The following is a 24,479-nucleotide window of genomic DNA, read 5'->3' as shown; positions in this document are numbered from 1 at the left end:
GAGACGGAGGGGTTGGAAAGAGAAATCTGTCCCCAGAGTGTCATCAATCTGGGCCTCTTTCTTTTTCACTCTCAGATGGGCCAACTGATTTTACACACATCTGTACCAGCGCCATCAGGCAGCCTCCAAAGATCGGGTTCAACTCAGCTTGTACTCGATGTTAAAACGATTTCAGAAAAACCCATTCCTCAGGGGTAATAGCTCGGACGTGAGGATCGAAAGGCTGCAAATCTGGCCAAGTATCAATTTGCATGTAGGCCTTTCTCTTCCTAAACCCTCGCTGACATTACAGAGGCAGCCAGTGTGTCTATGTGCATGTTTGTCAAGTGCCGTCTCATTACCCCCTTCCCCGCTCGGGTTACGCTGCAGCCAGATTAGTGAGACCCTCGGGGAGGGAGGTGGGCTGAACCCAAGGTGCTACTACCCATCTCTTCTCTCAGCAGCTTTTGCTACGTTTTAAGCTCGGAGCTGCTGCGTACGACGTCGTCGAGGTGGCGACGAAAGCGCCGCTCGTTAAGGCAGAGAACGCCCCGAGCTCTCGCCATCCTGTCTGACACTCCTGGGCTGCTCTCTCAAGAAACCATCCGAACGGCCACATCAACCGGGCTTTTCAGCAGAACACCATAAACACACTGAGAGCTGTTGGCAGGCTCCACGGCGATGAGCTACGGCTATGGGACTGGGATACTTGGCGAGAGAGGGCTGGTGTTGGTGGGGGGATTTGAGCTGTTTATTTGAACTGCGCCGTCGTCCAAACAGTCAGCTGCCTCTCTGCTCCCTCTTAAAGCCCCGGAGCTTAAGCTAGGATTGCGGTGTTGGTGGGGAGAGAACAACTTGATATCCCCCTTTGGGCAGAGGCAACCCTGAGCTTGGTTTGGAGGGAGATGGGGGGGACAATGCGGGCTCTGTTCGTGGCCTCCTCAGTGAAGACACGGGCTCAGACAGGCTAGCTAGTGTCAAACGGAGCAAGGGGGTGGGATTCATGCATCACAACGGCGCTCGGCAAACTGTTTGAGCTCCAGCTTTAGAGAACATGACTTCCTAGCTTTGCCTCTAAACGCCCCGGCATAACTTCCCCCCGCCTAATCTGAGCAAGTTGAGAGCTAAACCAGACGTACCGTCCATGCTGAAGCAACAATCTCCCTCCCTCTCGGCCTTCCACTTTTGGGATTTTGGTTTTTGTTTGACACTGTTTACAGTAAAATCTGACACGTGGAAGAAGGAGGGGATGCTAGAGCTCTGAAATCAAATAGCTCCCTCCAGAAGCATCCTAATCTGTAACAGATGGTGTCAGTCTGAGGGATGTTGATAGATCTGGGCAGGCTTCTAAGAACGGAGGCCAAAAGCCTGTGACGACGTACGAAAAAGATGGTGATAAAATGGAAAATTCTGCTTTGTTTAGATCAAATACACATGCTTTAACAATTCTTTTCCAGGATACATGCTCTAACTTTACACACTCACACACGCAAAACACCCACCACAATTTAAACATGTCGTCTCCAGCCAATCTGCTCAAGATGGGGTGGGGTGGTGACAAGAGCAAACCCGGCACAAGGGGGGGATGTTGTGCCGCGATTTGCCAGCTACGGCTTCCCAGCACACCTAATGGCTGATTGAGCAGAGACAGTAGTCTGTGGCCAAATAATGAAATGTGGGTTGAGCGGGATGAAAGCCATGCCGGTGTGTGTGTGTGTGTGTGTGTGCTGGGCAGAAACACATGCAAGGGATCTACAGAATTCTGCTAACAAACCACGATCCTGCTCTGCAGCCGTCTCTAATCTGCCCCGAGGCTCATCAGGGCTTTATTTCTGCACTGCATATTTATGAGAATCAGAGAAGGGGTAAGAAGGGGGAAGAAAAAAAAAATAAGCTAACCTCTTTTCTAGTGGGAGCAATTAAAGCCGTGCTTTCATCAATCCTGATCAGAGTCTCTGTGCTCTTGCTCTGTCTGAACTTTTCTGTCTTTAGACTTTCTCTGCTTTCTTGTGGCATCAGAGAAGTGAGCAGTAAAAGCCCTCCACCGAACATCTTCTCTTACAACAGACAGAACCACTGGATTGGAAGGGGGAGTGCTGCTTTGTGCTAGGAATGTAATAACACTGAAATCATTGCTATGTTTTAGGGAAATATTTCCATCTAGTAATGCATATCTGTGAACTAATTCAATAAATTAGAATATATATGTTCCGATGAGTGTCGCTTGTCGGATTATAAGTAACTTTTTGAAACTAAAAGGTTTTTTTTGTCAAAATCACTTTCAAATTTTTTACCTATTTATGTCATAAAAATCATCACAAATAACAGAAATAAAGTCTTTCACATATCCATCTGTTTGTAAATATCTATATAAAATGTTTCACTTAGTTATAAAGTTCCTGAAATAAATATACTTTTCAACAATACTTAAATGTATTAGGAAGTTATGTTATATGTGATACTTATGTTCACAGTAAACACAGACTCCAAATAATGAGTTTGCTTCAGTGGAAACAACTTTTATTCTGCAATAAACAGTAAGTGTCGCAAACTTATTACAGGCACAGAATGTATGGTTCATTTACAACATAAAATTGTTGTAAATGATGGTGATGCTGTTCAGATCAGCATCACCATCAGTAGTGAGGTGGGTCACATAAAGCTGCTCTAATTAGCCTGCTAACATGCAGCACAGAGCAAACTTCATAGCATGGCTCTAATGATATTCAAACCTGGGGATTTCTGCAGCGTGAGGTGATCACAAATGGAAAAGCGTGGGTATCTGCTGCTGGAAGGTCTACTACAACATTTGATATGAATTTGAACTGATACTGACTGGCTGTTTGCTACTGGGTTTGCCCCTGTTATTGACTTTGAACAACTTATGCTTATTTTTGGATGATGCAGTTTTGAGTGAGTAGTAAGATTTGATGTAGAGTTTGGTACAACTTAATGTAGGGTTGGTATGGTACAACAAATGTTACATCCTCACTGCGGTCAGAACAAAAAACAAATTGTAGCCTGGTAATAACCTTTCATTTCTTGGCCGTTGAGAAAACATTGCTTTGGTTAGCAAGTTTACCCAATTTTACCCAGTTCTAAAACAGCGAAGAAAATCAACATCATCGTTCACAACTTTTCCTTCTATTTGCTGATTGGCCTAGTTGAAAATCTACCTGGGAAATCCACTTCAATGGGACCGAGCAGTGGAGGGAGATGAGAATTGAGCATCATTGCAAAGGCCACACTATAAAAATCTCACATGCATCGTTTGTAGCAAAGGATGCATGTGGAGCTTAAAAAAAATACTTCTAAAATCAACATGTGAAAAAGTCATCTATTTCTGCTCGACTTAACATCAACGCAGTGTAGGGCTGACCTTATTACTTCAATTAACCGATTAATAAATGGATAGCATAATGGGTTTAGTTTTATTTATTATTTTTGCAGAATTTGACCCAAGTGTAACTAAAACTGTGCCACTTGAGGAGTACTGGGTAGAATTTACAGACAATGTTTATTTTAAATGTTAAACGCTAATTGTACATATTTTTATACAGTTTTGGCTTAATTACTACTCTCAAAAATGTTGTTCTTTCACCAATTTGAGGCTATATACAATGAATTGATTACTAGACATTCAAAAAAATGTTTTACAATTGATTAATCAGGATCGATCCGAACAATCATTTCAGTCATTGTTCTCTGTGCTGCTTTGTTTTGATCTACCTTTATGTGTTACCTTATAAAGCTGAGCATCTCACCTTAGTTGTCAAACTTCAAACATTTTCTTAAAGGTTAAACGATTTAAGTCCATTTGTCGTGTTAATTCCAGTCCATCAGAGGCTTCAAGTTATTCAGTCGAACTATTATTTTTTTGCAGAAAACATGGGGACAGATAGAAAAAGCCGTGAGGAGTGACAGACATTCACAATAAAAGGCTCATTTCAGGCTGCCACTCCTTCTCTTATGCATTCACACACACACCTCCGAGGTACCATGTGGCCTCATTAAGGTGGTCGGCTCTCTCTCGCTCTTTGGCAATGTCACCTTAGCCACAGGGACCAAAGAGCGATACAGGCATAATTGGCCTGAACGTGCCAACAGCGAGCTGGGAATGGCTCAGTCCTGGTGTGTGTGTGTGTGTCTGTGTTTGGTGCTTTGACCCTGTTAATGCTGCACAGTTGGCAGGAGACTGGCTAATGCCACATTGGATCAGTGAATGCTGCTGGTGAAGGGGAGGGGACGTCCCCTGGGGCAAGGAGAGTGCTGCTTTCAACACCTCCAACTCTTTCCTCACTTTCTCTATTTGGTGGCATCTTCATGTCAACACATGAGGTGGTGACATGGAACAAAAAACATGGCGGCTAAAATAAAATAAAGATTATTTTTGCCTTAGACCCAAATAAGAGTAAAAAATGATATATATTGTGATTCAAGACAGTGCTGTTTTTGACTGGAAACGGTTTAGATGCTCACTTCTCAGTACACGTTTCACACAGGAAGATTACGGGTGGCGCACCGCCTCCTACTTCCATTTTCTATGTAAAAAAAATCTGCAGCTTCTGTGTAAATAGCAGTTGATGAAAAAGTTACAGAGGTAAAGGTTTGTAAAACAAATTTTTTGAGACTATAGTTATTTTTAAAGGGGCTATATGTGTATTTTCCAAACACATAGCGCCATTTTATAGCACTAAAGAATCAAAGAAACACTCCAGATACATTTTTGATGAGGGAATAACTTTACAATATGACATAAAGCTCCAAAGAAAGTTTATTTTACAACATTACATAATAAGATGGTAATTCGGCTTTAGTTTTGTTCCTACTGGAATTAGCTGCTAGCTAATCCAAATTTCAATCAAAGCTCCGTTACACAAAACACAAACTATCACTGGAAACACCCCCACCAACAAAAAGTCGGTGAGGTTGGACCTAAATAAGGAGAATTCTGTTCTTACGGTTCGTTACATTTCCCCTGAAATCAATCCACATTTCAAAGTAAACTACCCATTAATCTTTCTGCATTGCCTGGACGGCTGCAGTCTGCCACAGAGGTGCGTACAGCATAAAGCTGCTCACCATTCAGCCCTGGCTGGCTGCTAAACAGCCACATTTCTCAGCGTGGCGGAGGGCAGGAAGAGGGAGCAGGGGGGGCTTCAGCAGGAAATCTAAGGCCTTTCACTTTGATCTCTGGAGCTGAGCCCATTCAAATGTTTGTGTTTGAGATGTAGACCTTTAATTTTGGCCTGATGGGTTCCAGGCTCTTCGGGTTTAGCCTGGCATGTCGGATATAGGAGTGTTTACACAGTCTCCCTGCAACTCTCCTGGTGCTGAAATAAGTGCATTAAGATGGATGGATTTACTTAGTCTCTAACCTCAGGGACCGAGGGAACAAACTCTGAACGACCTCTTTGTTCTCCAGGAGAGGACAGAGGGAATCTGGCACACACTGCAGAGCCTTTCAGAGCATCCTCTCACCGACCGCTCTCCCAAACGCACTCATTCATTCCCTCAGATATTCAGCAGAAATTTGTACATCTTCCTGGTTGCATTTAGCAAGCCAAACATTTGTATAAGAGACATTTCTCCAGAAGTATTGGGGGAGGGAAAAAGAAAAAGGGTTGGCTCATAAAACCGAAGCCAGATTCATTTTGAAAGCAAACAAGAGAAGCCGGAGTAATGACCTCCAATCAATATAGACTTTTAGTTGTGATTTTGAACCACGTACAGTTGGAAAATGTTGCAGTTATTTCATTTTTCCATGGAGGCTGGGTCTATTGTTTGCGCCAGCGAGGCAGTAAATCGGCCGGAGCTTCCCTTGATTTGTTAACCTTTGTCTGGTTGTGTCAGCAATGAGGTATGGATGGAGAGAACTCCCCCCCCAATGCTATGAAATACAGCTTCTGTCTCTATAGTTGCCCCCCACAGCCTGGGGAGAGAGGAGGGACAAAGCACGAAGTACCAACACACAATACTGAGCCTCCCCAGGAGAAAAGGCTGGATTCTTGTTTTTGTTTGTTTTTCAAAGGTAGCATTGTGTGTTTTTCAGGCACATACTGCCATTTTATAGCCTCCTCAAGTAATTATGTTAACGTCAGTTGTTACAAAAGCTGTATATATCAAATATGACTTAAAAGAAATTCAACTTCATAACTTAAGGCCTTAAAATTGGCCATCTGTCTCATTTAAAAATTCCTGCTCTTTCTGAAACCGGGAACATCGCTACTCTATTAACCCTTAATCAACATTTTTAACAGCGTTGCAATGAGTGGTAGCTTGTACAATGAGCTTAGCAGATGTGCAGCTGCTAATTGCTGCAAGCTAGTCTGAAGGAGCTGAGTGGGGGGGTTAAAGGGAGAGGTGCTCTGTGAGTTGGAACCTCAGCTTGGAAACCGCAGCTATGGGGAGGAGCTGCACCTCAAAGGCGGAGCTAGTTCCAACCAGGTGTTTTGTACAGTTGAATGGTTGCGATGGGAGATTAAAGGGTTTCTCAAACATGCATGAAAGACTCATGCCGCATGTCAGTGTATTGACATGCGGCAAAGGTCAACGAGTCGGGACTCATACATAGATTGCACGTTTTACCCCAGCTCCACTGCCATGCCCAAAAGTGCTGGATTCTGTTAAGTTCTCCTACAAGCCCAGCTCTTTTTCTTTCCATCAGGCTTCTTTATTCAGTAAAAATACCAGCAGTTCCATCGCCGTGACCTCACCGAGGCGGTCTCTGGCTGCTGCCGTTTCCCCTGAATGCACAAAAGGCCAATAGCAGTCGGGTCGTCTTTCCACCGCGCATCCGGTCAAGTTCCACAGGCAGCCTTGATTTCTCGACACTCAAACCCACACAGACGGCAGAGGTCAGCGTGAGGGCAGAGCGGGGAGCCCGGGGGGCAGTAAACCAACACTGGTGCTGTGAAAGGCCAGCCCTCTCTTTCCAGTCCACTGAGTGAGTTAGGAAGCTGCCAGGGTGATTTGTGGCGTGATTGTTGCTCTCTATATCACTTGAGATTACAGCAGGTGGCGGCCCTGCAGCCTGGAAGCGCACACGGCTCTATCAGCGCTCCTCCCTCTCAGGAAAGGGAGAAAAACAAGCCCTCGGCTCCCTCCCACGCGGGAGTGATACGCTCACAGGCAATTTTGCTGCCAGTGGAGTTCTCTACGACGATCCAGGGAGCTCTTCAGCTCCGATACGTGCCACAAAGGTTCACCTCTGCTTCTCCATTTCCATGATTTTTTATTTTTTTTAAACAATGCCATCAGCGCTGCAAATTACACCTTCCACATGGCACATTACTCTCTCCCCCCGGTGACAGGCGTACTCAAGCCTGACACACTTCACTAGTGGCGCTCTTCACACCGGCGTTAGCCTGGGGTCTCACTGCAGCGCAGCTTCATTTTCACATTAACTCCAGTAAAGCATGCTGAAATCAGCCCTGTGCTGATATGGGGCTTTGGCAGGGGGGGGACCGGGAATCGCTGCGTCGTGCACTTTAATTCACCCCCGCACTCAACTCTTCATCGTCACACATCGAAGACGCAGCCGCAGCAGGAGACGTCTCATGAGGGACATCACTCTGCGATACATCTACCAGATGAATTTTTAAAAGACACATCACGAGTGCTTACTACAGCCGGATCAATCAGGCGTTTCCTGGCGGATGCTGATTCCCAGGTTTCATTAGCAGCTGATCTGCTGATTGCCATTTTGACCAAATTTTGTCTTATTTTCTACAAACACTTTAAATGGAAGTAGTAGTGTGTATATGTATATATATTAGGAGTGTTTGTTTGTTGTACTTCCAAACTGTAAATCCGACGCACAAGCAACATCTGCAAGCAACAGCAATGGACGACCTACTTTTGCTTCAAGAAACAATCTGTATTAGAGCCAGAACAGTAGTGCATTAATTTCAATTTATTCATTACATTGATTTTAATGCAATTAATCACTTTTGTTTGTTATGTTTTTTTACATACAAAGGTCCAGCCAGAACTTTTGTATTTAAGCGTTTCTGGTATGCCCGTAAATTCGACACGCCACAAACAACAGCGACAGATGACAAATTTTTGCTTCACAAAACTATCTGTGTTAGAGCCAAAACATTAACGCATCATTTTCAGTTAATTCAGCACATATATTTTGACAAGTTAACATTTTTAGTTTTATATAATTTTTTTTACATGCAATCTCTGTATTTGTGCGCTTCTGGTACACTTTAGTCTTAATATTTACACTAAAAAATATCTAAGATATTTGCACTAAAAACTAGAACAAAAATACATGAAAAGATTTTGTGTTTTTACAGTGTATACACACTCTTCATTTGGACTGGAATGTTCTAAATTAAAGCTTTTTGGGATTCATTTTCCATGTTCAGCGACTCATAATTCATACATTTTAAGATAATCTATGTGACCTCTACAGCTCACTGACAGGAAAAGCTTCACATATTAAATAAACCCCACTGGACACCATTTTGATTTTCATCCTGTTACATTAATCCTGTTGCTGGACTACACAGAGGGAACAGAAGACTGCAGAGTGAGCTCTGGTGACTCAGTCCCTCTGACAGCGTGTGGATTGACGGATGGAAGATATTTTTGTCCTTTCGACGCGGCTTTAATCATCCGCTAGACGTGTCTGCAGACCTTTGAGGTGACGAGCAGCGCTGCTTTGTCAGAGTCACCATCTTCTCCCTGGACGGCATTCACCACACTAACAAGGTTCTCTCTCTGAATTGCACCCACGGCAGCTTGGGAGCGGCCCAGACTTCAGAATAGCTGTTTATTTCTCCAGCGGCCGATAGACTTCGTGACTGCCGCTCGCTCCCAGGCACAGTAAATGAATCAGGTTGGCTAGCTGACACCTGCAGGTGCATCGACAACTGTGGTAATTAGAGATAACATTTAATGACTCGGAGCTAATGAAATCCATTCCTGGGCAAAGGGAAGCCAGAGTGAGCAGGAAGGAAGGAGGAAAAACACAGAGGCCATTCGAAGGCTGATGGCCTCCACTTTAGACAGCACTTCAGAGCAGATGTGAGGAAAACAAGTTAGATTATCTGCTGAAAATGCATCACGTAGACAGCACCTCCATTGTTTGTGTGTGTGTGGGGGTGGATTGAGGTTAGCGTCACATCCTTACACAAGACTGCTGAACGATTACACAAATATACTTTAAATCAGGAATGAATTGATGAACTGATGCATAGTCAGTGTAAACACCTCTGCTTCAAACCCAAAAGAACCAAACGCCAAAGGAAAGAATGGTGAAGGGGCAAAATGACAAGGGCTACTTCCATTTCGTACTTATAAACAAACCATTATATGTTCATCTATGTAAACCCCTGCATGTCATATTATTTTACTTTGTAGTTTTCCCAAGCTATGCAAATAGACAACATTTTCCTAACTCAGGAAACTAATGTGATTAGTAGTAGATTATTTTTTAAAGCTGCAGTATGTAACTTTTACAAAATTATGTTTTTTTCCCAACATTTGTTAAAACTGTCATCATGTTATGACAAGTACAATATGAGACAGATAATATGTGAAAACTCGAGATCCTCTGCTTTCTCCCACCACTCCCAGTACTAACTACAGAAATACAGCAGTCAGTCAGAAACAACCAATCAGAGGCTGGAGGGGGGTCTTAGAGCTGTCAATCACCGTCGTTTACGCTGCTCCCAAATGCAAATGGTGGAGAAACAACTTATCGTCCCAGGAAAGCTGTTAATCTTCCATCTTAGCATTTGTAGCACGCTGTGTTGTGGTGAACCAGCTGCAGTGTATAAAAAAGGGGGTGGGGGAAGTGATTGACAGCGCTAACACCCTCCTCCTGGCTCTGATTGGTTGTTTTTGACTGAGTAGTTCGAACTGGGAGAAGGCAGAGGAGCTCGATGTTTCACAGATTACCTGTGTCATACAGATAATCTGTATGACATTTATAATATTTTTATAAATGTTACACACTGCAGCTTTAAAGTTTGCTTTGCACCCTGCCCTCACTGAGTGCAGCTCTGATCCATGTTAGGACCGTCGGACTCTGATGAAATGCAACACATTCTGAACGCCCAAAACAGCAAAATGGCACCAATCAATCAGAGCCATAAATAGGAATTTGACAATTGTCCCTGGTTTAGATCTGAACTGATCTTTTTCGCCTTTATTCATTAAATGCATCAAAACTAAGCAAATGAACCGTTTTTGGGTATAATTGAACTTTGTTTGACTTTATATAGAGCAAATAAAGGTTAGACACACGGCTTGATGCAATAAATGAGGATAATCTTGTAATCCCTTCATTCTTCTGTTGCTCTCTCAAAGACCCTGTTGCATATCTTCTGTCTTTTATGTATAATAGTGCTTAGAAGGGAAGAAGAATCGCAATTACTAAAAATTGGTATCAAAGAAAAAGGGAAATTGGCCGTTCTAAACCTGATTGGTGCATCTCCATGAGAGAAGTCTAAAAATCATCCTACTGGTAGATATTATTTAATATAGTCAGACATTTATTATATCTATTTTGAACATCAAAGTCTAACAAAACCCCTAGCTATGTGAAAAGTGGGTACAAAATATTTCTAATGTATGAATGTAATATGTTTTTTGTTTTTTTTACCCAGAAACATCGGGTATGAATGGTCCAAAAGAGCAAACATACAAATTGGTGAAGGAGCAAAAACAATCACCTGGAGCAGGTGAGAAAGTTGAAAGATTAGAGAACCGCATCACACCTCTGATTGATTGAGGCTCATTTTCAGTCTCACAGCAAAAGGAATAAAAGTCATGCGCTAAATACCAGCAATCTAGAGACCCTTATGTTATGGTACTTTGTCCCAATCATCGTGGTTTTACTGTAATGTTAGTTTTGTATCTGAAATATGTTTTTGGCTTCCAGAAATCAAAGGTTTTAGCAGAAGACAAATATTTAACTTCTTTACCAACCTGTTCTGCTTCTGTTGAGGTTATTACTACTAATAATGTAACCAAACCAGTCAATTGTTATAATATAGTTTTGTCTGGATGCTACTTTTCCTCTTATTTACTTTCCCATGATGAGGATTAGAGAGATTTAAAAAAATTTTATTGTACAAGCAAACAAAATAAAAATTTTTTAAAAAAAGAGTTCGATCCAGCAAACAAACTGAGACTTTTTGCACCTGCCTTTGGGCAAATATTGACATTGAGCACGCCGCAAACGAACTCTCTGTCGCTATTTTTGTCGGAGCTGCCGCTTATCCCGAGTTTGGGTTGCATTAGAGCGCTGGTAATCCCTTCCAACAAAAACCTCCCCGACTCTTTTAATCCCAACACCAGCCTCCATAAAAATACCAGAGCTCTTTACTCCTCGTGCACCTGGATTCTTTTACTCGACACGCATTAGCATACGGCAGGAGGGAGGAGACGGCCATGGTAGGAAGGGAAGAAAAGAAGGGATATTTAAATGCAAATGGAGGCCAGGAGAGCGTTCTATCACAGAGGAGGGAGAAAGCAGATTTTGTGAACTGTTTCCCGACTGAGGTCCTTTCATAGAGAGGGGGGTAGAGAGGGTGGCCCTCTGTTGGTTTAGGTCACACAAAAGAGGTCTTAATCCTTTCAGGGGATCCAAATCAGTCCACAGAGGAGCACGTTCAAAAGGAAAACCTCCCTGTTCAGCGGCAGTGATTGAGCTGGCAAAAAAAAATCAAGCACCAAAAGGGAACCCGACGCCAGAATGTGGGAAATGAACGTGGAGGTCCGCTGTCATCGGCAATCGGTCCCATTCCAACCACAGCGGCAGAGAGGTCGTGACCCTGGTTTCAGAGTGTCCCTCCCGCCATTACGGAGGAATATCCATTCATACGAGGCACCCCACCATTATCCGCGAGCCGGAGAAAATAGGGCTGCTTTTAACAGCAAATTAGTGACTTGATAATGAGGTCACATGTGGTGTTGGCACACTGAGACCGTAAACATATGCTTTCCCTGCCCTCTCTGTTCCCCGGCAGGATCTGAAAAATCCTCCGTTTCCTGCGCTGTCTGCAACAAAAGGCCACCGATGCCGCTAGTTGCTAAATGTTAGCCGCTACACGCTAACATTAAAGACAAGCACGTATAAGCGCCAGGCCTCAGACTCTTCATGGCTTCAGCATTTCATGGATGATAACTGTCAGAGAGGGTCAAAATGTCAACCTGCGTCCCAGCTTAGCTCAGCCTGGGTTTAATTGGATTATGTGTGTGGCATCTGTTTAAAGCAACAATACAGCCTCATGAAGTAGAGATGCACAGATTGGGCTTTTTCAGGCCAATTTCTGTGATGTTTGTCTTCCCAATTCTGATGTTTACCAAATCTAATATGAAAACAACAAATAATTTACAGCAGGTTCACTGATGGAGGCAGAAATTTTGAATCCTATAGAAAAAAAATGGAATGCCAATATTATCCTGATTTATAAACCAAAGCATGTGTTCCCAACCTAAATCTGTTTTTTATTAAACTCAAAAATTTTTTAAATCCACGATGTTTGTTAATGCGTTGATAGACTTAAAATGGCGGCAATTTGTAGTTCTAATATATATCTAATAAATAGGAAAAAGAGAACCCAGAGTTGAGTGAAATGGGCAGATTTTGATTTTTGGCCTGCTGATTGGTGCATCTCTAAAACATGCTTTCAGAATGTATATTCAACAATGTCAGCAAGATGAGGATGATGATGCACCTGCAGCTCTGCAGACACATTTAATAAAATCCTTTTAATAAAAAGGAGTAAAAACACAAAAGAGAGAGAGTCTGTACCTTTAACTGCTGCTGTGCTGAAAAATTTCTCTGAACTGGCATCAGAAACCTGGAAAAGATAAGAAGGAAATTAACAAAAACATTTCTTAAAGCATAGAATCATTTTTCCAACTTAACAACTTCAAATCTATTCTTCCTCTGTGGAGCCGTGCTCCTTCAGAGGGAACATCAGGGATGAATCTCGTTTCACAGGATTATCCCTTCTCCTATCCTTTGGCACTTAATGCAGGTAGTGACTAAAATTTTGCACAAAAATATTGAACATTTGTTCAAGACGTTCATCAGTTCTTAACAAAACATCCTTAAATCTGCTTTCTATGTGTCACGTAAACAGTTAGCAAACCTACTGCAGACATTACTGTATGCTTGTTAAGGCAGAACATCTGTAGCCTAGTGACAAATACAACATCTTTAAGGTATTTGAAATGTAAATTTGTACAAAATATGTGCTATACAGGTGCTCAAATATTAAACACTTGATTCCATTAATTACTTAAAGTACCTGCAAATATGTCAGTATTTCATGTTTGGAGCATTTATTTTTCCAGTGTAATGTATCAGAAGACAAACAAAAAATTAGTTTTTTTTTTTCTGTCTTTGTGTTCTTGTGGCAATATATTTCAAAAGATTTGTGATTTTTTTAGTGTTTCTATTTTATTGTTGGTACCTGAAAATGGCGTCAAACTAAATACATTGTCACACAAATCAAACTTCATATTATAATTATTTTGTGATACTAACATAATTTTAATTGAACATTTCCACTTATTCTGTTTTCCTTTTTAATTTTTAATATTGATTAGCAATATTTAACTGATACTAAATTGGAAGACTTCACAGTAGTCATCCTCTCAATAAAACAAATACAATAGCAATAGATTACAACAAGATTACAATGTTATTGTATTTGCTGAGGCATAAAGCGTGCCCTAAAAATCAGTTTTGAAGAGTTGGAAAGCTGTGTGTGTCCCTGTAGTTTCTTTCGTTTAAATATAGGATTGAGTGCTAAAAGTGGAGGTTAAGGGGTGAAATGGGAATCAGTCTAAATCTGGTTTAAATAAACACTTAGCCCGGTTTTAGAGCAAATTAAATTACTCAACTCCACAGGATGAGACTGTCTATAACGCTTGATTTTTAATCATTTTCAGGCCATCCAGGAAAACGCGTTCGAAAACAAAACAAGCTGTAGTTCCCATTCCCACCACTTGGTGGCACTGTTGCCCCGTGACAAAACAAGCCGATCCGCGCGCACGGCTCCCCGGCTGAGCACCAGCAGGGACGGCGTGTTAGAGAGAAATGAGCAGAGACGCGATTTAAACCAGAATTAAACAATAAAAGCTTCGCGTGTTTGTAAAAGCGCAAAGAATAACAGTGTCTACACCGAAACGCCGCAGGAAAACTAAGTTACAGATTAGATAGTTGGAGAGAAATGAAAGTAGAGGAACAAGCATGCTTCGTCTGAGAGGAAAACTGACCCGAGTTCATTCTGAGGATGTAATGCATTTCTAATAACTGTCTGGGAGGGAAGATGCGCCGCAGGATTAAAGCGAAAAATGTCAAACACACCCGATTTGAGTGCGGCGCGATGCTGCGTCCAGTGACAGCTGGATGCGCACTGTGCTGTGGCTCAGGCGGCGTCAGCCGCAAAGTGTTGCTCCAAATTCAAATAAAACAAACAACACATGCACTGTCCTGCTTTATTCTTAAACACGAGTCAGGCGTTATTTCACACAAAATAATAATAATCTCGATGCAAACAATAAAAGCTGCGGGAAACAAAAAAGCGTTCCTCTCATTTTTGGCCACCAAGAGAGTAATTCGCAGGTAAAAATATAAAAAAAAGAAACAAAAAAAACAGCGCTCATACCTTTGATTTTGGGAAGATTAGCAAAAAGCAGAAAAGTGAGGCTTTCTACTTTGTCCCGCTTCACATTCTGCTTTTTAAAGAATATAATCCACACAGGAGGCGGCGACGTCTATTCCCTTAAAACGGACCACAGCCATGCAGAAAAAGAGAGCGAGAGATACAGAGCCTTTCCAAGAAAAAAAAAAAGAAAGGAATCCACAGCCGCTCTCAGCTACTGCGCCTTTTGGACAAAGGGAACCATGCGTCCCGCTCGGCAGAGCTTCGGAGAGACGAAAAATAATAACCCTTTGCTTCCCGACTTCTTTTCCTTTAAACGTGCCTGTTCCCGTTTATTCTCCTGTCGGGAAGTATCCGTGAGCGGTAACAATCAGGATCCGGGAGGCTCTGAGCGCAAAGAAGGGAGCGGAGCAAAGCGATCCAACAAAGCGCACGGTCGGTTCCCTTCAAGAGAGGTGAAGCGAATCAAAGAGGTGGAGAGAAAAAAATAATAAAATAAAAACCTCACAAGCCCAGTTGAAGCTGTGTGTTCTGTCTAAAAAGGGTTCCCGACGATCATGGGCGCACAGCAGCCTCTCCCCATCCGTTTCCAAGAAGCTGACAAACTCCCATTCATCCAGTGAGTGGCTGCTCCTGCTGCCAGCCTGCCCGCCCGCGCGGCCCGGGTCCTCCCACTTCCTGATTTCCAGGCGGACTCGGGTCCAGCCTCAGTAGCACTCCTTCAGAGGATAAACACACTCGTGTGTCTGGGCTTCCGAAAAGCTGTGGCTGAAGGCGCACGGCGATCTTTTGCGTATATGGCGCGCAAAAGGAGAGACAGCAGCGCTCCAAAGGTACATAAGGACGCAGAGAGAGAGAGAGAGAGAGAGAGAGAGAGAGAGAGAAGGAAGGAGAGAAAGTGAGAGGAGGGGGGTTGAGAGAGTAGAGAGGGAGGGGAGAGCTGGGGTAGAAAGATATTCTTTCACTTTGTACAGAGTGAGATGATGTCAGCCGCTAATGAATTCCCCAGCAGGGTGCTGCTACCGTGAGATGAGGAAAAACAAAACGCTCTTTTATGAGCAGCTTCCACCTCCTTGCAGCCCACAGGCGCTGTCTTCCAGTTGTATCAGCTCCCAGTGCTGTGGCCTGGAGGCAGGTCAGCGGGAAAATACAACAGCCTCTGAGTCATTCAGCCTTCCCAGATTTAAGCTCTCCACGGCCCACTGTAACAAAAACCAGCTCGGAAAACAGCAAACCCAGATCTGCCTTGGAGAGCTGGTGATTACTTGGTAACTTTGCCAAATCCTGGAGATTTGGTTTTTGTCAAGGTAATTCCACTACCAGAAGCAGGATCGTTTCTGGGGGATGTGGGGTCTTTCTTTTGCCCCTGTTGTTTCCACTGGAAATAGGGAGCCACGGCCAAATCAGATTACCAGGGTTGGAATCTGCCCTGGCATGGCGGCAGTGAGGTAATTGTTGGAAAGACCTTGAACTATAGATGGAGTTTTGTGATGGACGGTTGAAAAACATTTCCTAATGGTTGATTATTCCCAGTATTTTGTTTCTGCTGCTCACAGGTGTAATCTGCACTTTTGTCTGCAAACATTTAAAGCCAGCCATTCAGGGATCATTACAATGTTCATAAATTCATAAAATCAAGATAACGTGGGCAAGATAAACTTTCATTCTCACACACACGCCCCCACACACAGGCAGACATGCAATCATAGTTAGCCTATCATGCATGTTTGTGGATTGTGGAGGAAACCGGCGTTTCTAACTAGAGCCACACTGTCTAAAAACCACAGAATCTTTGATGCAACTTAAAAGCAGCGTGGCAAATCTATCGAGGGTGCGGAGTGTTAACTTGTCTTAAATTATTCTGACCTTCAAGCTCCATCAACATTTGGCAGTTTTGTAGATGTACAGCTTTAAAAGTTCTTCTTTTCTGCCCTTTTCCTTCTGCAGTCTAATAGCAGACTATGCTGGAAAATCTTCATGGTGCAAATCCTTACATGTCATGGCTTGTCTAATGTGAATGAACTGGGTGGCTGGGAGGTCAATAAAATTTACAATAGATCCACACCGCAGAGGTCTTCTTGAACAACTCCTGAGCAGAAACCGACTTAACTCAGAGCCAGGACTCGAATGGATTTCTTGGTAACAGAGACACTAAAGGGCTCTACGTCGTCAAGCCGAACTGCCGAAATCAGATCTCACTGTCGTAATTGAGGGACGAAAATTGCGTCATTTTGTTCTTAACCCTACGTCGTTCGGGCCTTCTCGTCACAACCTCCCCATTGAACTTTTTGCGTGGTTGGTCAGAATTTCGTGCGTGTTTTTTTATGTGGAAAACAACCCCAGCTAGTTAACTTCCAGAAGCCGGTTTTCAGCCACAGAGCAGGATGGATAGTTTTGAGGAGCGATTGTCTGAGACTGTGAGGAAGTACACACTGTTGGACCAAAACACTCCTCCTGTTTGGTTCTGGTCCGATGCAGCAGGTGAACATCCCACCGATGCTTTCCGTTATTTTTTGAGATGTTGTAGTTTGTCCTTATTTCCTCCTCCGAACTAGTGAACTCATAATTATCATTTCTCTCTGCCATGATTACTGTGTTGAAAGCCACACATATAACAAAACATCTTGGAGTTTCACTTGGTGTGTCGGCTCGGTGTATCTTGTGTACCGCGAAGGGTGTGTGTATCGATAATTTGACTTTGGTCCGACCGTCCTAAAGGTGTTTTAAGGTTGGCATCAAATACCATTAGAACCTATGGTTTTGGTCTTCAATAAGAGACCAGATGGATTCCATCTCCTTGGTTTGTCTTGGCCATGAAGCCTCAGGAAGACCAATGAAACAAACATCATTCTTCTTGATGCTGGATATGGACTGTGGAAACATCTTTGAGAACTCCACCCCACTAAGGATTTATGCCTCTAAATGCTCTAAATAATTTTCTACACAATTTGCAAACGCACTAACAGCGCTTCCATGTAATTAGACCACATCGATTCCTATGTTTGAGGCTGTGATTAGGACGACACATCAAGAGCGCGTCGTGGTTTGGCTTCAAAAGGATGACAACAGTGTCTTGCTAATATGTATTTATATGACTGCTGCTGACAGAAAATGGCTACCAGGCCTTCTCGGGGTTTCAGTGCAGTAAGGAACGAGCTGCTGTTCTCCATTTTATACGGTCATTAACAGATTTGAGAGCGACCACAAGTCTGTGATTACAGCCACACTGCCAAACAATTGGCGTCCGGCTCTCACACAGCGCATTAGTTTTAATTCAAATGAAATGCTGACAAAGAGGAGCACGCTCTCACTGAACAAACCAGAAGCCTGCACAGTTTCACATGGAGAAAAAAATATAAAGAAACAGTATCTGTTTTTTTTGTGTGAGATCAAACACAATCTCTGCATTTGTGTTATGCATCCCCATAATTGCTGTCTGGGCATGCAAGTTCTATCTATAGACCATCGGCTTCACGCTGACATTTTGTCATCTTTTATTCTGTTTTTTGGGATGTTGGTTCCCAACTTCAAAGAAACCAGACTCATGTTTGGCTCCCCTCACGCCCTCCACCCGCTACCAGGGTTTAATTTTACAGGAACTCTCTGAGATTACAATCGCAGGGGACTGGTTTGGCTTTATGAGGCTGCCTGCCATTATGACAAATCTCCCCTTCCATTGAAATATTCCTGATAAGTGTAACATGAGTGCTGGCAGTGTGATAGGTTAAAAGCTTTTGGTACGTTTTGCCTGCTGACTCCAGACTATCTTTGTTTTAGAGAACCGTAAAAACGCATTGCATAGGAATATAATGCCGTAATTGTGAAGGGGAAGGAAAAGCATTGCGCCAATTGTGGTGGCAGTACACAATTGGTATCTCTATTACTTTAGTTCTGATTTGTTCTGTTTGTAGACTTTAGTTTATAACTTTTTTTGGTTGAGGCGTTGCAGGTTTGGACAATTATTCCTTCTGGTTTTCAATGCTAACACACTGAAGTATAGGAAGATGGAAGTAGCTGTGTTTCCATTACAGATGTGTGCAAAACATTGTCGATATTCCACTTATGTCGAAAAACACAGTTTTGAAATTGGTTAGTTAATGTGCTAAGTCATTAAAACATATGTAGCACCATGATCCTCCAACTACTTCCTGTAATCTTATTCGTCTTTTTCGCCAGTCGTAACATCCAGTTGTTGATCACGTGATTCACGTGACGCCAAAAAAGTATTTCCATTGCAGCTCTGAGAAATACATCCTTGTCGATATGGTCGAAAAACCCACGTCAACCTAACTTTTTATCGAAAAATTTGAGTTTTTAAAAATTGTTTCCACTAAGCAAATTTGTTTTGGCAATTCCAATTTGCGCAGTGTTACGGCTTACGGAAAAACAGCTCGTGTTAAATCGATGTTACTGAACAGAACCTTCTCACAGCTGGTCCTGTTGCAGACACGGAAATGTGAAGTGTTTTTTTCTGGAATCCATCAAACAGGCGTAAAATGAGGTTAGCGGAGGAAGTTAGAAAGAAGCTGACAAAACCCATTCTGACAGGCCGAGTCTGTAATCCTGCGGATCCTGCGATTGGATCGCTGGTTCTGTTAATAATGCTACCATTCATTCTAGCAACACGACACAATGAGAGCAAGCAAAAACACATATTCTACGCCACAAAGAGCTAACTAATCTGTTTTTTATCACTGCGTGTTTACAAAAGCTATTTATTCACTAAAAAAGCTCTGAGGGTTATAACATGTAACAGACAAACAGCGTGAGGCCCAGAATTCATTGTTTCAGGGGCTGCTGGAATCCAGCGGTCTGACTACTGGAATTATCAGAATAATAAATGACGGCATATACTGCTGAAAAGAGAATAAAACCTGCTTTACAAGGACGTGTTAAATTAATCCTCCACCTCTCAGAGAAGGAGGTGGGGTTAAATCATACCCCGCTTGTTGCTTAACATCAGACGACTAATGTAGTCCGCAGCAGAGAGCTGTGAAATATCGCTAATTGCACGCCTACAAACCCACACGCTTCCACTTGCCAGCAAATCCTCCTCTCCCAGTCATTTGAAGGCGTCGTGTGACTGTTGTGTTTATTTCTATTAATCTTACTGTGTTACATTCACACGTTTTTGTTTTTTTTCTCTCTCTCTTTCACCCAAACCCGTCCCATCCGACCTTATCTCCTCGAACCTTCAGCGGTTTGTCATTGACAACTGGCTCTAATCTCTCTCCCCCCTCCTGACAAGCAGCACTGACAGGCCCTTTCTTCCCGGTTCCTCAGACACATAGTCAGACATAAATTAATCTGTCACTCATCGCCGGTATTAATGTGGCGGATGACACACCACTCCGCACACAAACACATGCCGACAAACTGTAACACAAACTGGGACAGTAGAGCGTGGAGCAGGGAGGATGGGAGACGAGCTTTTGGAAAAGTTGACAGCCTTTTCTGTAAGGAATCATCAATCAACCGTCCTGACAAGAGAGAAAGAGAAATCTGAGAAGCCTTAAAAGATACGACCTGCATTCTTGGAACATTAAGACTGACGGACGCAAGGAGGGGAATGTCGATGGGATCCGATGGTTGTGCCTCTAAAAGCAGATCCTTTGTTACATTAAAGCTTCCAGAGATATACAACTCAAATTACGTCAGACAGTTGCAGCTGCGGAGAAGTATTTCTTCCGGTTGTTAAAAGCCTGTAGAGACTATGTTATCTGCTTATGTGGATCTGCTTATCTCCCCGTGGCCTCTGAAAGCAAGCCGAGGCCGCAGGAGTTCAAGATAAATGGCCTGATCAATGGCAGACATTATCTGGATCTGGAAGGCAATAATCAGATCCAGTTGACATTGTGGGCATAGAAAGGAGCGGCCTGTCAGCGGGGAACAAACCGGCCGCACCGGCCATCAGTCTAATGTCGCCGCTGTAGGACTCACTTTGCAAAAACAATGCAGACAAGAAAATTGGTTTAACCTTTCCTGACTAAAAAGCTCCGGTTTCATTCCGAACGGCCCAGCAACTCCTTCGCCAGCACTTTGCCCAGTCAAAAGAAAAATGGGAGACCTTTTTGCCTAAATTACAGACGTTGCTGAGGAATGCAGGCTGTGGGCTACGATGCCGTGGATAATTTCAGACCAGTCAGTCACTCCGTGTGCTTCTTACACAAAGAGGGAGTATGGGCTGTCTGCCTCAGAGCACACGCGGCCTGTTTTTATTTTTTAAGCACGACTTACATCAAAAGTTGTTTGCATTTCATGTCATGGTCATTTTTGATTCTAAGATTCAAGCTAAATCATTTTGGAGGCTAACCATGCTATACTTACATAAGCCTCCTAAGCACAATGTATATAGTACTTTGAAGTATATATGAAGCTTAAAGAGTTTTTTTTTACATTATACCTGGATAAGTCAACCGATTTTATCACAATTTTATGCTATAGATCAACACAAAGTCAACACCTTTTTGTAAAATGGGAGTATTCAACACTTTACTCTATTACACCTCAATAAAATCCAGCTTAACCACTTAAAGTCATTATCTAGCAGAACAATGACCCTAATAATACAGCCAAGAAACAATGGATTGGTCTAGATCAGGCGTCTCCAACCCAGGTCCTTAAGATTTACTGTCCTACAGGTTTTCGATGCATACTTGCTCCAACCCAGCTGAATCAAATGACAGGATGCCACCAAGTTTGGCAAAGGCCAGGTGTGTTGGAGCAGGGTAGGACCTAAGAACTTCAGGACGACCCCTGATTTAGATAAAAACATATGCATCCACTAGAATGGCCTAGTCAAAGTCTAAACCAGAGGTCCTCAAATCCAGACCTTGAGGACCAGTGTCCTGCAACTTTTAGATGTGTTTTTTTCAACACACCTTAATCAAATGTCTGAATTACCTTCACTACAGTCAAGTTCTCTGCAGTCAAGGTCTCCGGAGTTTTACTAGTAACCGAATTTGACTAAGGTGTGCTGCAGCAGAGACTTTTCTAAAACCTGTAGGACACTGGCCATTGAGGCATGGATTTGAAGATCTATGGTCTAGACACCAATCAAATTGGAAATCTTCGAATCTGACTAACAATCCTTTTTGCTGTCCCATCCTACATTTTGAATATCAAAAAAAGATGGTATGACTAAGTTAGTTCTGCTTGTCGTATACTAAAGGATCTTTTTAGCCAGTAGAATGAAATCCAGATGTCATTTTAGTTTTAAGACGAGGATAGAATCACTGTCAGCATCCTTCAATGTGAACCCAGTTTTCTCAGAAAGGTTAAGTGGAGCCTCATCCCAGACAGCAACATTCCTAACAGATAAAACACATTGCTGCATAGCCCCGGCTTTAATTTTTCTCTATAATCTGCATGTCTTTATATTCGCAGAGACCCACCAGACATATCCAACCAAAGAACTGTGGTGCGGGAACCCAAAAGCCCCCCATGAGGCCTCGATTTAAACTAACCAAGAGCAACTGTGCTGGCAGGGATAATATTTTCCTTTCTTGTTTCTTTTCTTCACAGCAATCCAATGGGAGCATGCAGACTAGGGAGGGCAGAAAGATAAAGGAGGAGGAACTAAAGAGGAAGGGAGCACATAAGAAAACACAACAGGAGGAGACAAGAAAAGACAGACTAGATGGAGAGAGAGAAGGAGCCAAGCAGGGAGGAAACAGAGGGGAAAGAAACAGCCTGCTGGGTCTTTTTTAAAAGGAAATGACTACAAGAAAACACTAAGGAAATCCCTACTAAGGTACTGGGGTAAAATCTTCCAAGTCTGTGCTGCCTCTGCCCCCGGAAGTGGTTTGCCCGGCTGGGAGACTACGGTCAGAGGGATTAGGCTCTCTGAAACGCTCTGTCAAGACCATTCTGTCAGGCACCAATGGAGGCAGTCTCAGCCACCCCCAGCGCAATCCCTATGCTCCTCTCAAACAAGCCTCTTCAAGGCTCTCTCTGTACTCAACAGCGCCAGAGTGGGGGCCAATAATAGGCTCTCTGGAGGATACAAGATGGGCCCCGGACTTCAAAAGGCAGCAGGGTGACAGACAGCAGGGAGGTCCCTACCCAGCCTCCCTTTCCGTTCTGTCACCGATGTCCTTTCTGTCTATCTCGTCTCAGTGTGTCCACCGCCCACCTCCAGTACCAACCGCTGAGGGGGACCTGGCTGCGTTTTGCAGGGCCTGAGCTAAATAAGACTGTTGTTCCCTCCACAGCAGCCTCCCTTCTGGGGGGACCTGATGATGGGAAGCAGAGAAACCTGACGTTGAGATCCTTTTTATGGCTCACAGAGAGAAAAGATATCTGGGACATCAGAATGAAAATGTAGCCAAGAGCTTTCTTGGGACTCAAGACACATCAGGTGATCTGTGCTGTCTTTTGGATCTCCTCAAAGGATTACCACTCAGCTCTTTAAAAACTCTTCCCTCCACTGATTCAACTAAACAAGAGGACACTTATCAGAGTTTCATATTGTCTGCTGTGAAGCCATTGGCTTAAACATACCACTAGGATAACACCTAGATGTTCTCCCTGACCTGGAAGCCTCCCCTTTGCAAGGGAAGATGGGTTGAACAAGGCAAAAACTGTGTGCAGAGCAGTTTGATCAGTTGATCTCTTACTTTCAGTGGAAAAGTGAGCTGATGGTTTTTCAACTTACATGCGAAGCTACTTTCAGGGCAAAGACCGGGGCCATAGCTGGGCTGCAGGGGGTCTGTGTGTTGACAAGAACAGGGAGGCCCTTTCCACTTTGAAGCCCTGTATATTTAAATATTTCATGACCCCTTCATCTCCAGCTCCTTTTATCGGATTTATGCTCTGGCTCGAGGCTGCCTTTCATTAACAGCACAGCAAGAGAGGGGTTAGTAACAATCTAATGCCCCCATCAGCAAGGCAGATCTGAGGGAGTCTCTCCCATCACCAGGCCCTTTTGGCACTCAGGATATCTGCAAGACGATCTTGTTAAATGCTAGTAACAATTACACCAATTACAGATAAGCTTTAGTGTGTCAAAGACACATGATGTTTACAATGATTAGCATGCAGCGTTATCAGCAGGGATGGTAATCAAGGCTCGTGTGCCTGGTGTTTCACAAGATCACAGGGCTCTTTATCTGTCAGTATCGATAAAGGGCCACCAGCCGAAGACGGACCAGAGCGGAGCTGTCATGTTTAGCGCAAGTTATCTTCTAGAAAGATATGCAGGGAAAATTGGCTGGTAGCCATAGTTAGAATATTTTCAGCTAAATCAGAAATGACTAGTGACCGCTACTTCGGGAATTCGAACGTCATATCTTTTACCAGTTAATCAGTGGTCGCCCAGGCACTAAACCTGTTAAGATAAATTATGAAGAAAGACTCTGTGTTTTATTCTAGAGACAGATATTTTAGAATAAAATCTGTCTTAGCCGATCAAAGCAACTCTGCCTCAGTTTGATAAACAGCTTTACTAAATGTCATATAAAATATAATGATATCAACAGTTTTCAAACATTCCATGTCACAAACATCAGAAACCATGCCTGTGGCTCTGCTTCTGCACTCGCTACTACATCCAGAAACAGGAATTATGCTATTAAGCAATGAAGTGGAGCTTGGCTTAGGCCAGTAGATTTCCACAAGGGTGCATGGTCGCTCAGTGTGGGACATCACTCTAGATGTGTATCTGTAGCACTTTCGATCATTCCATAAGGCCCTGCTTGTCTGCGTGTAATAGAGATGCCTTTGAGAGCAGCCTGCGTCTAGCCACAAGACACATTCCAAGCTTTCCTCCACAAACTCTGAGCCGCCATCAAGCTCTACGTCCTAAATGTGCACATTGTCAGGCTGCCCCACTGGCTGCCTGACAGCAGCACATTCACC

General features: G+C 43.2%; 1 protein-coding gene and 1 long non-coding RNA gene across 17 annotated transcripts in view; one reads left to right on the top strand and one right to left on the bottom strand.

Annotated features, from left to right (window-relative positions):
• The window catches only part of auts2a (activator of transcription and developmental regulator AUTS2 a), a 343,424-nt gene that overhangs the window by 28,185 nt on the left and 290,760 nt on the right, over window positions 1-24,479 (bottom strand). For all 16 annotated transcript variants that reach the window (XM_028032091.1, XM_028032089.1, XM_028032097.1 and 13 more), the window contains one exon: window positions 12,758-12,806. In XM_028032091.1, coding sequence (XP_027887892.1) covers window positions 12,758-12,806 — 49 coding nt within the window. The remainder of the gene's footprint in view (window positions 1-12,757; window positions 12,807-24,479) is intronic.
• Window positions 14,628-23,077, top strand: LOC114153504 (uncharacterized). The gene is made up of 2 exons (XR_003597338.1): window positions 14,628-15,454; window positions 22,146-23,077. It is a non-coding gene; the product is annotated as an uncharacterized LOC114153504 (long non-coding RNA).

This window comes from Xiphophorus couchianus, chromosome 11 (assembly GCF_001444195.1).
Source record: "Xiphophorus couchianus chromosome 11, X_couchianus-1.0, whole genome shotgun sequence".
NCBI lineage: Eukaryota > Metazoa > Chordata > Actinopteri > Cyprinodontiformes > Poeciliidae > Xiphophorus > Xiphophorus couchianus.
Note: the sequence above shows the minus strand (reverse complement) of the source record. Positions and strands in the feature narration are given on the sequence as shown.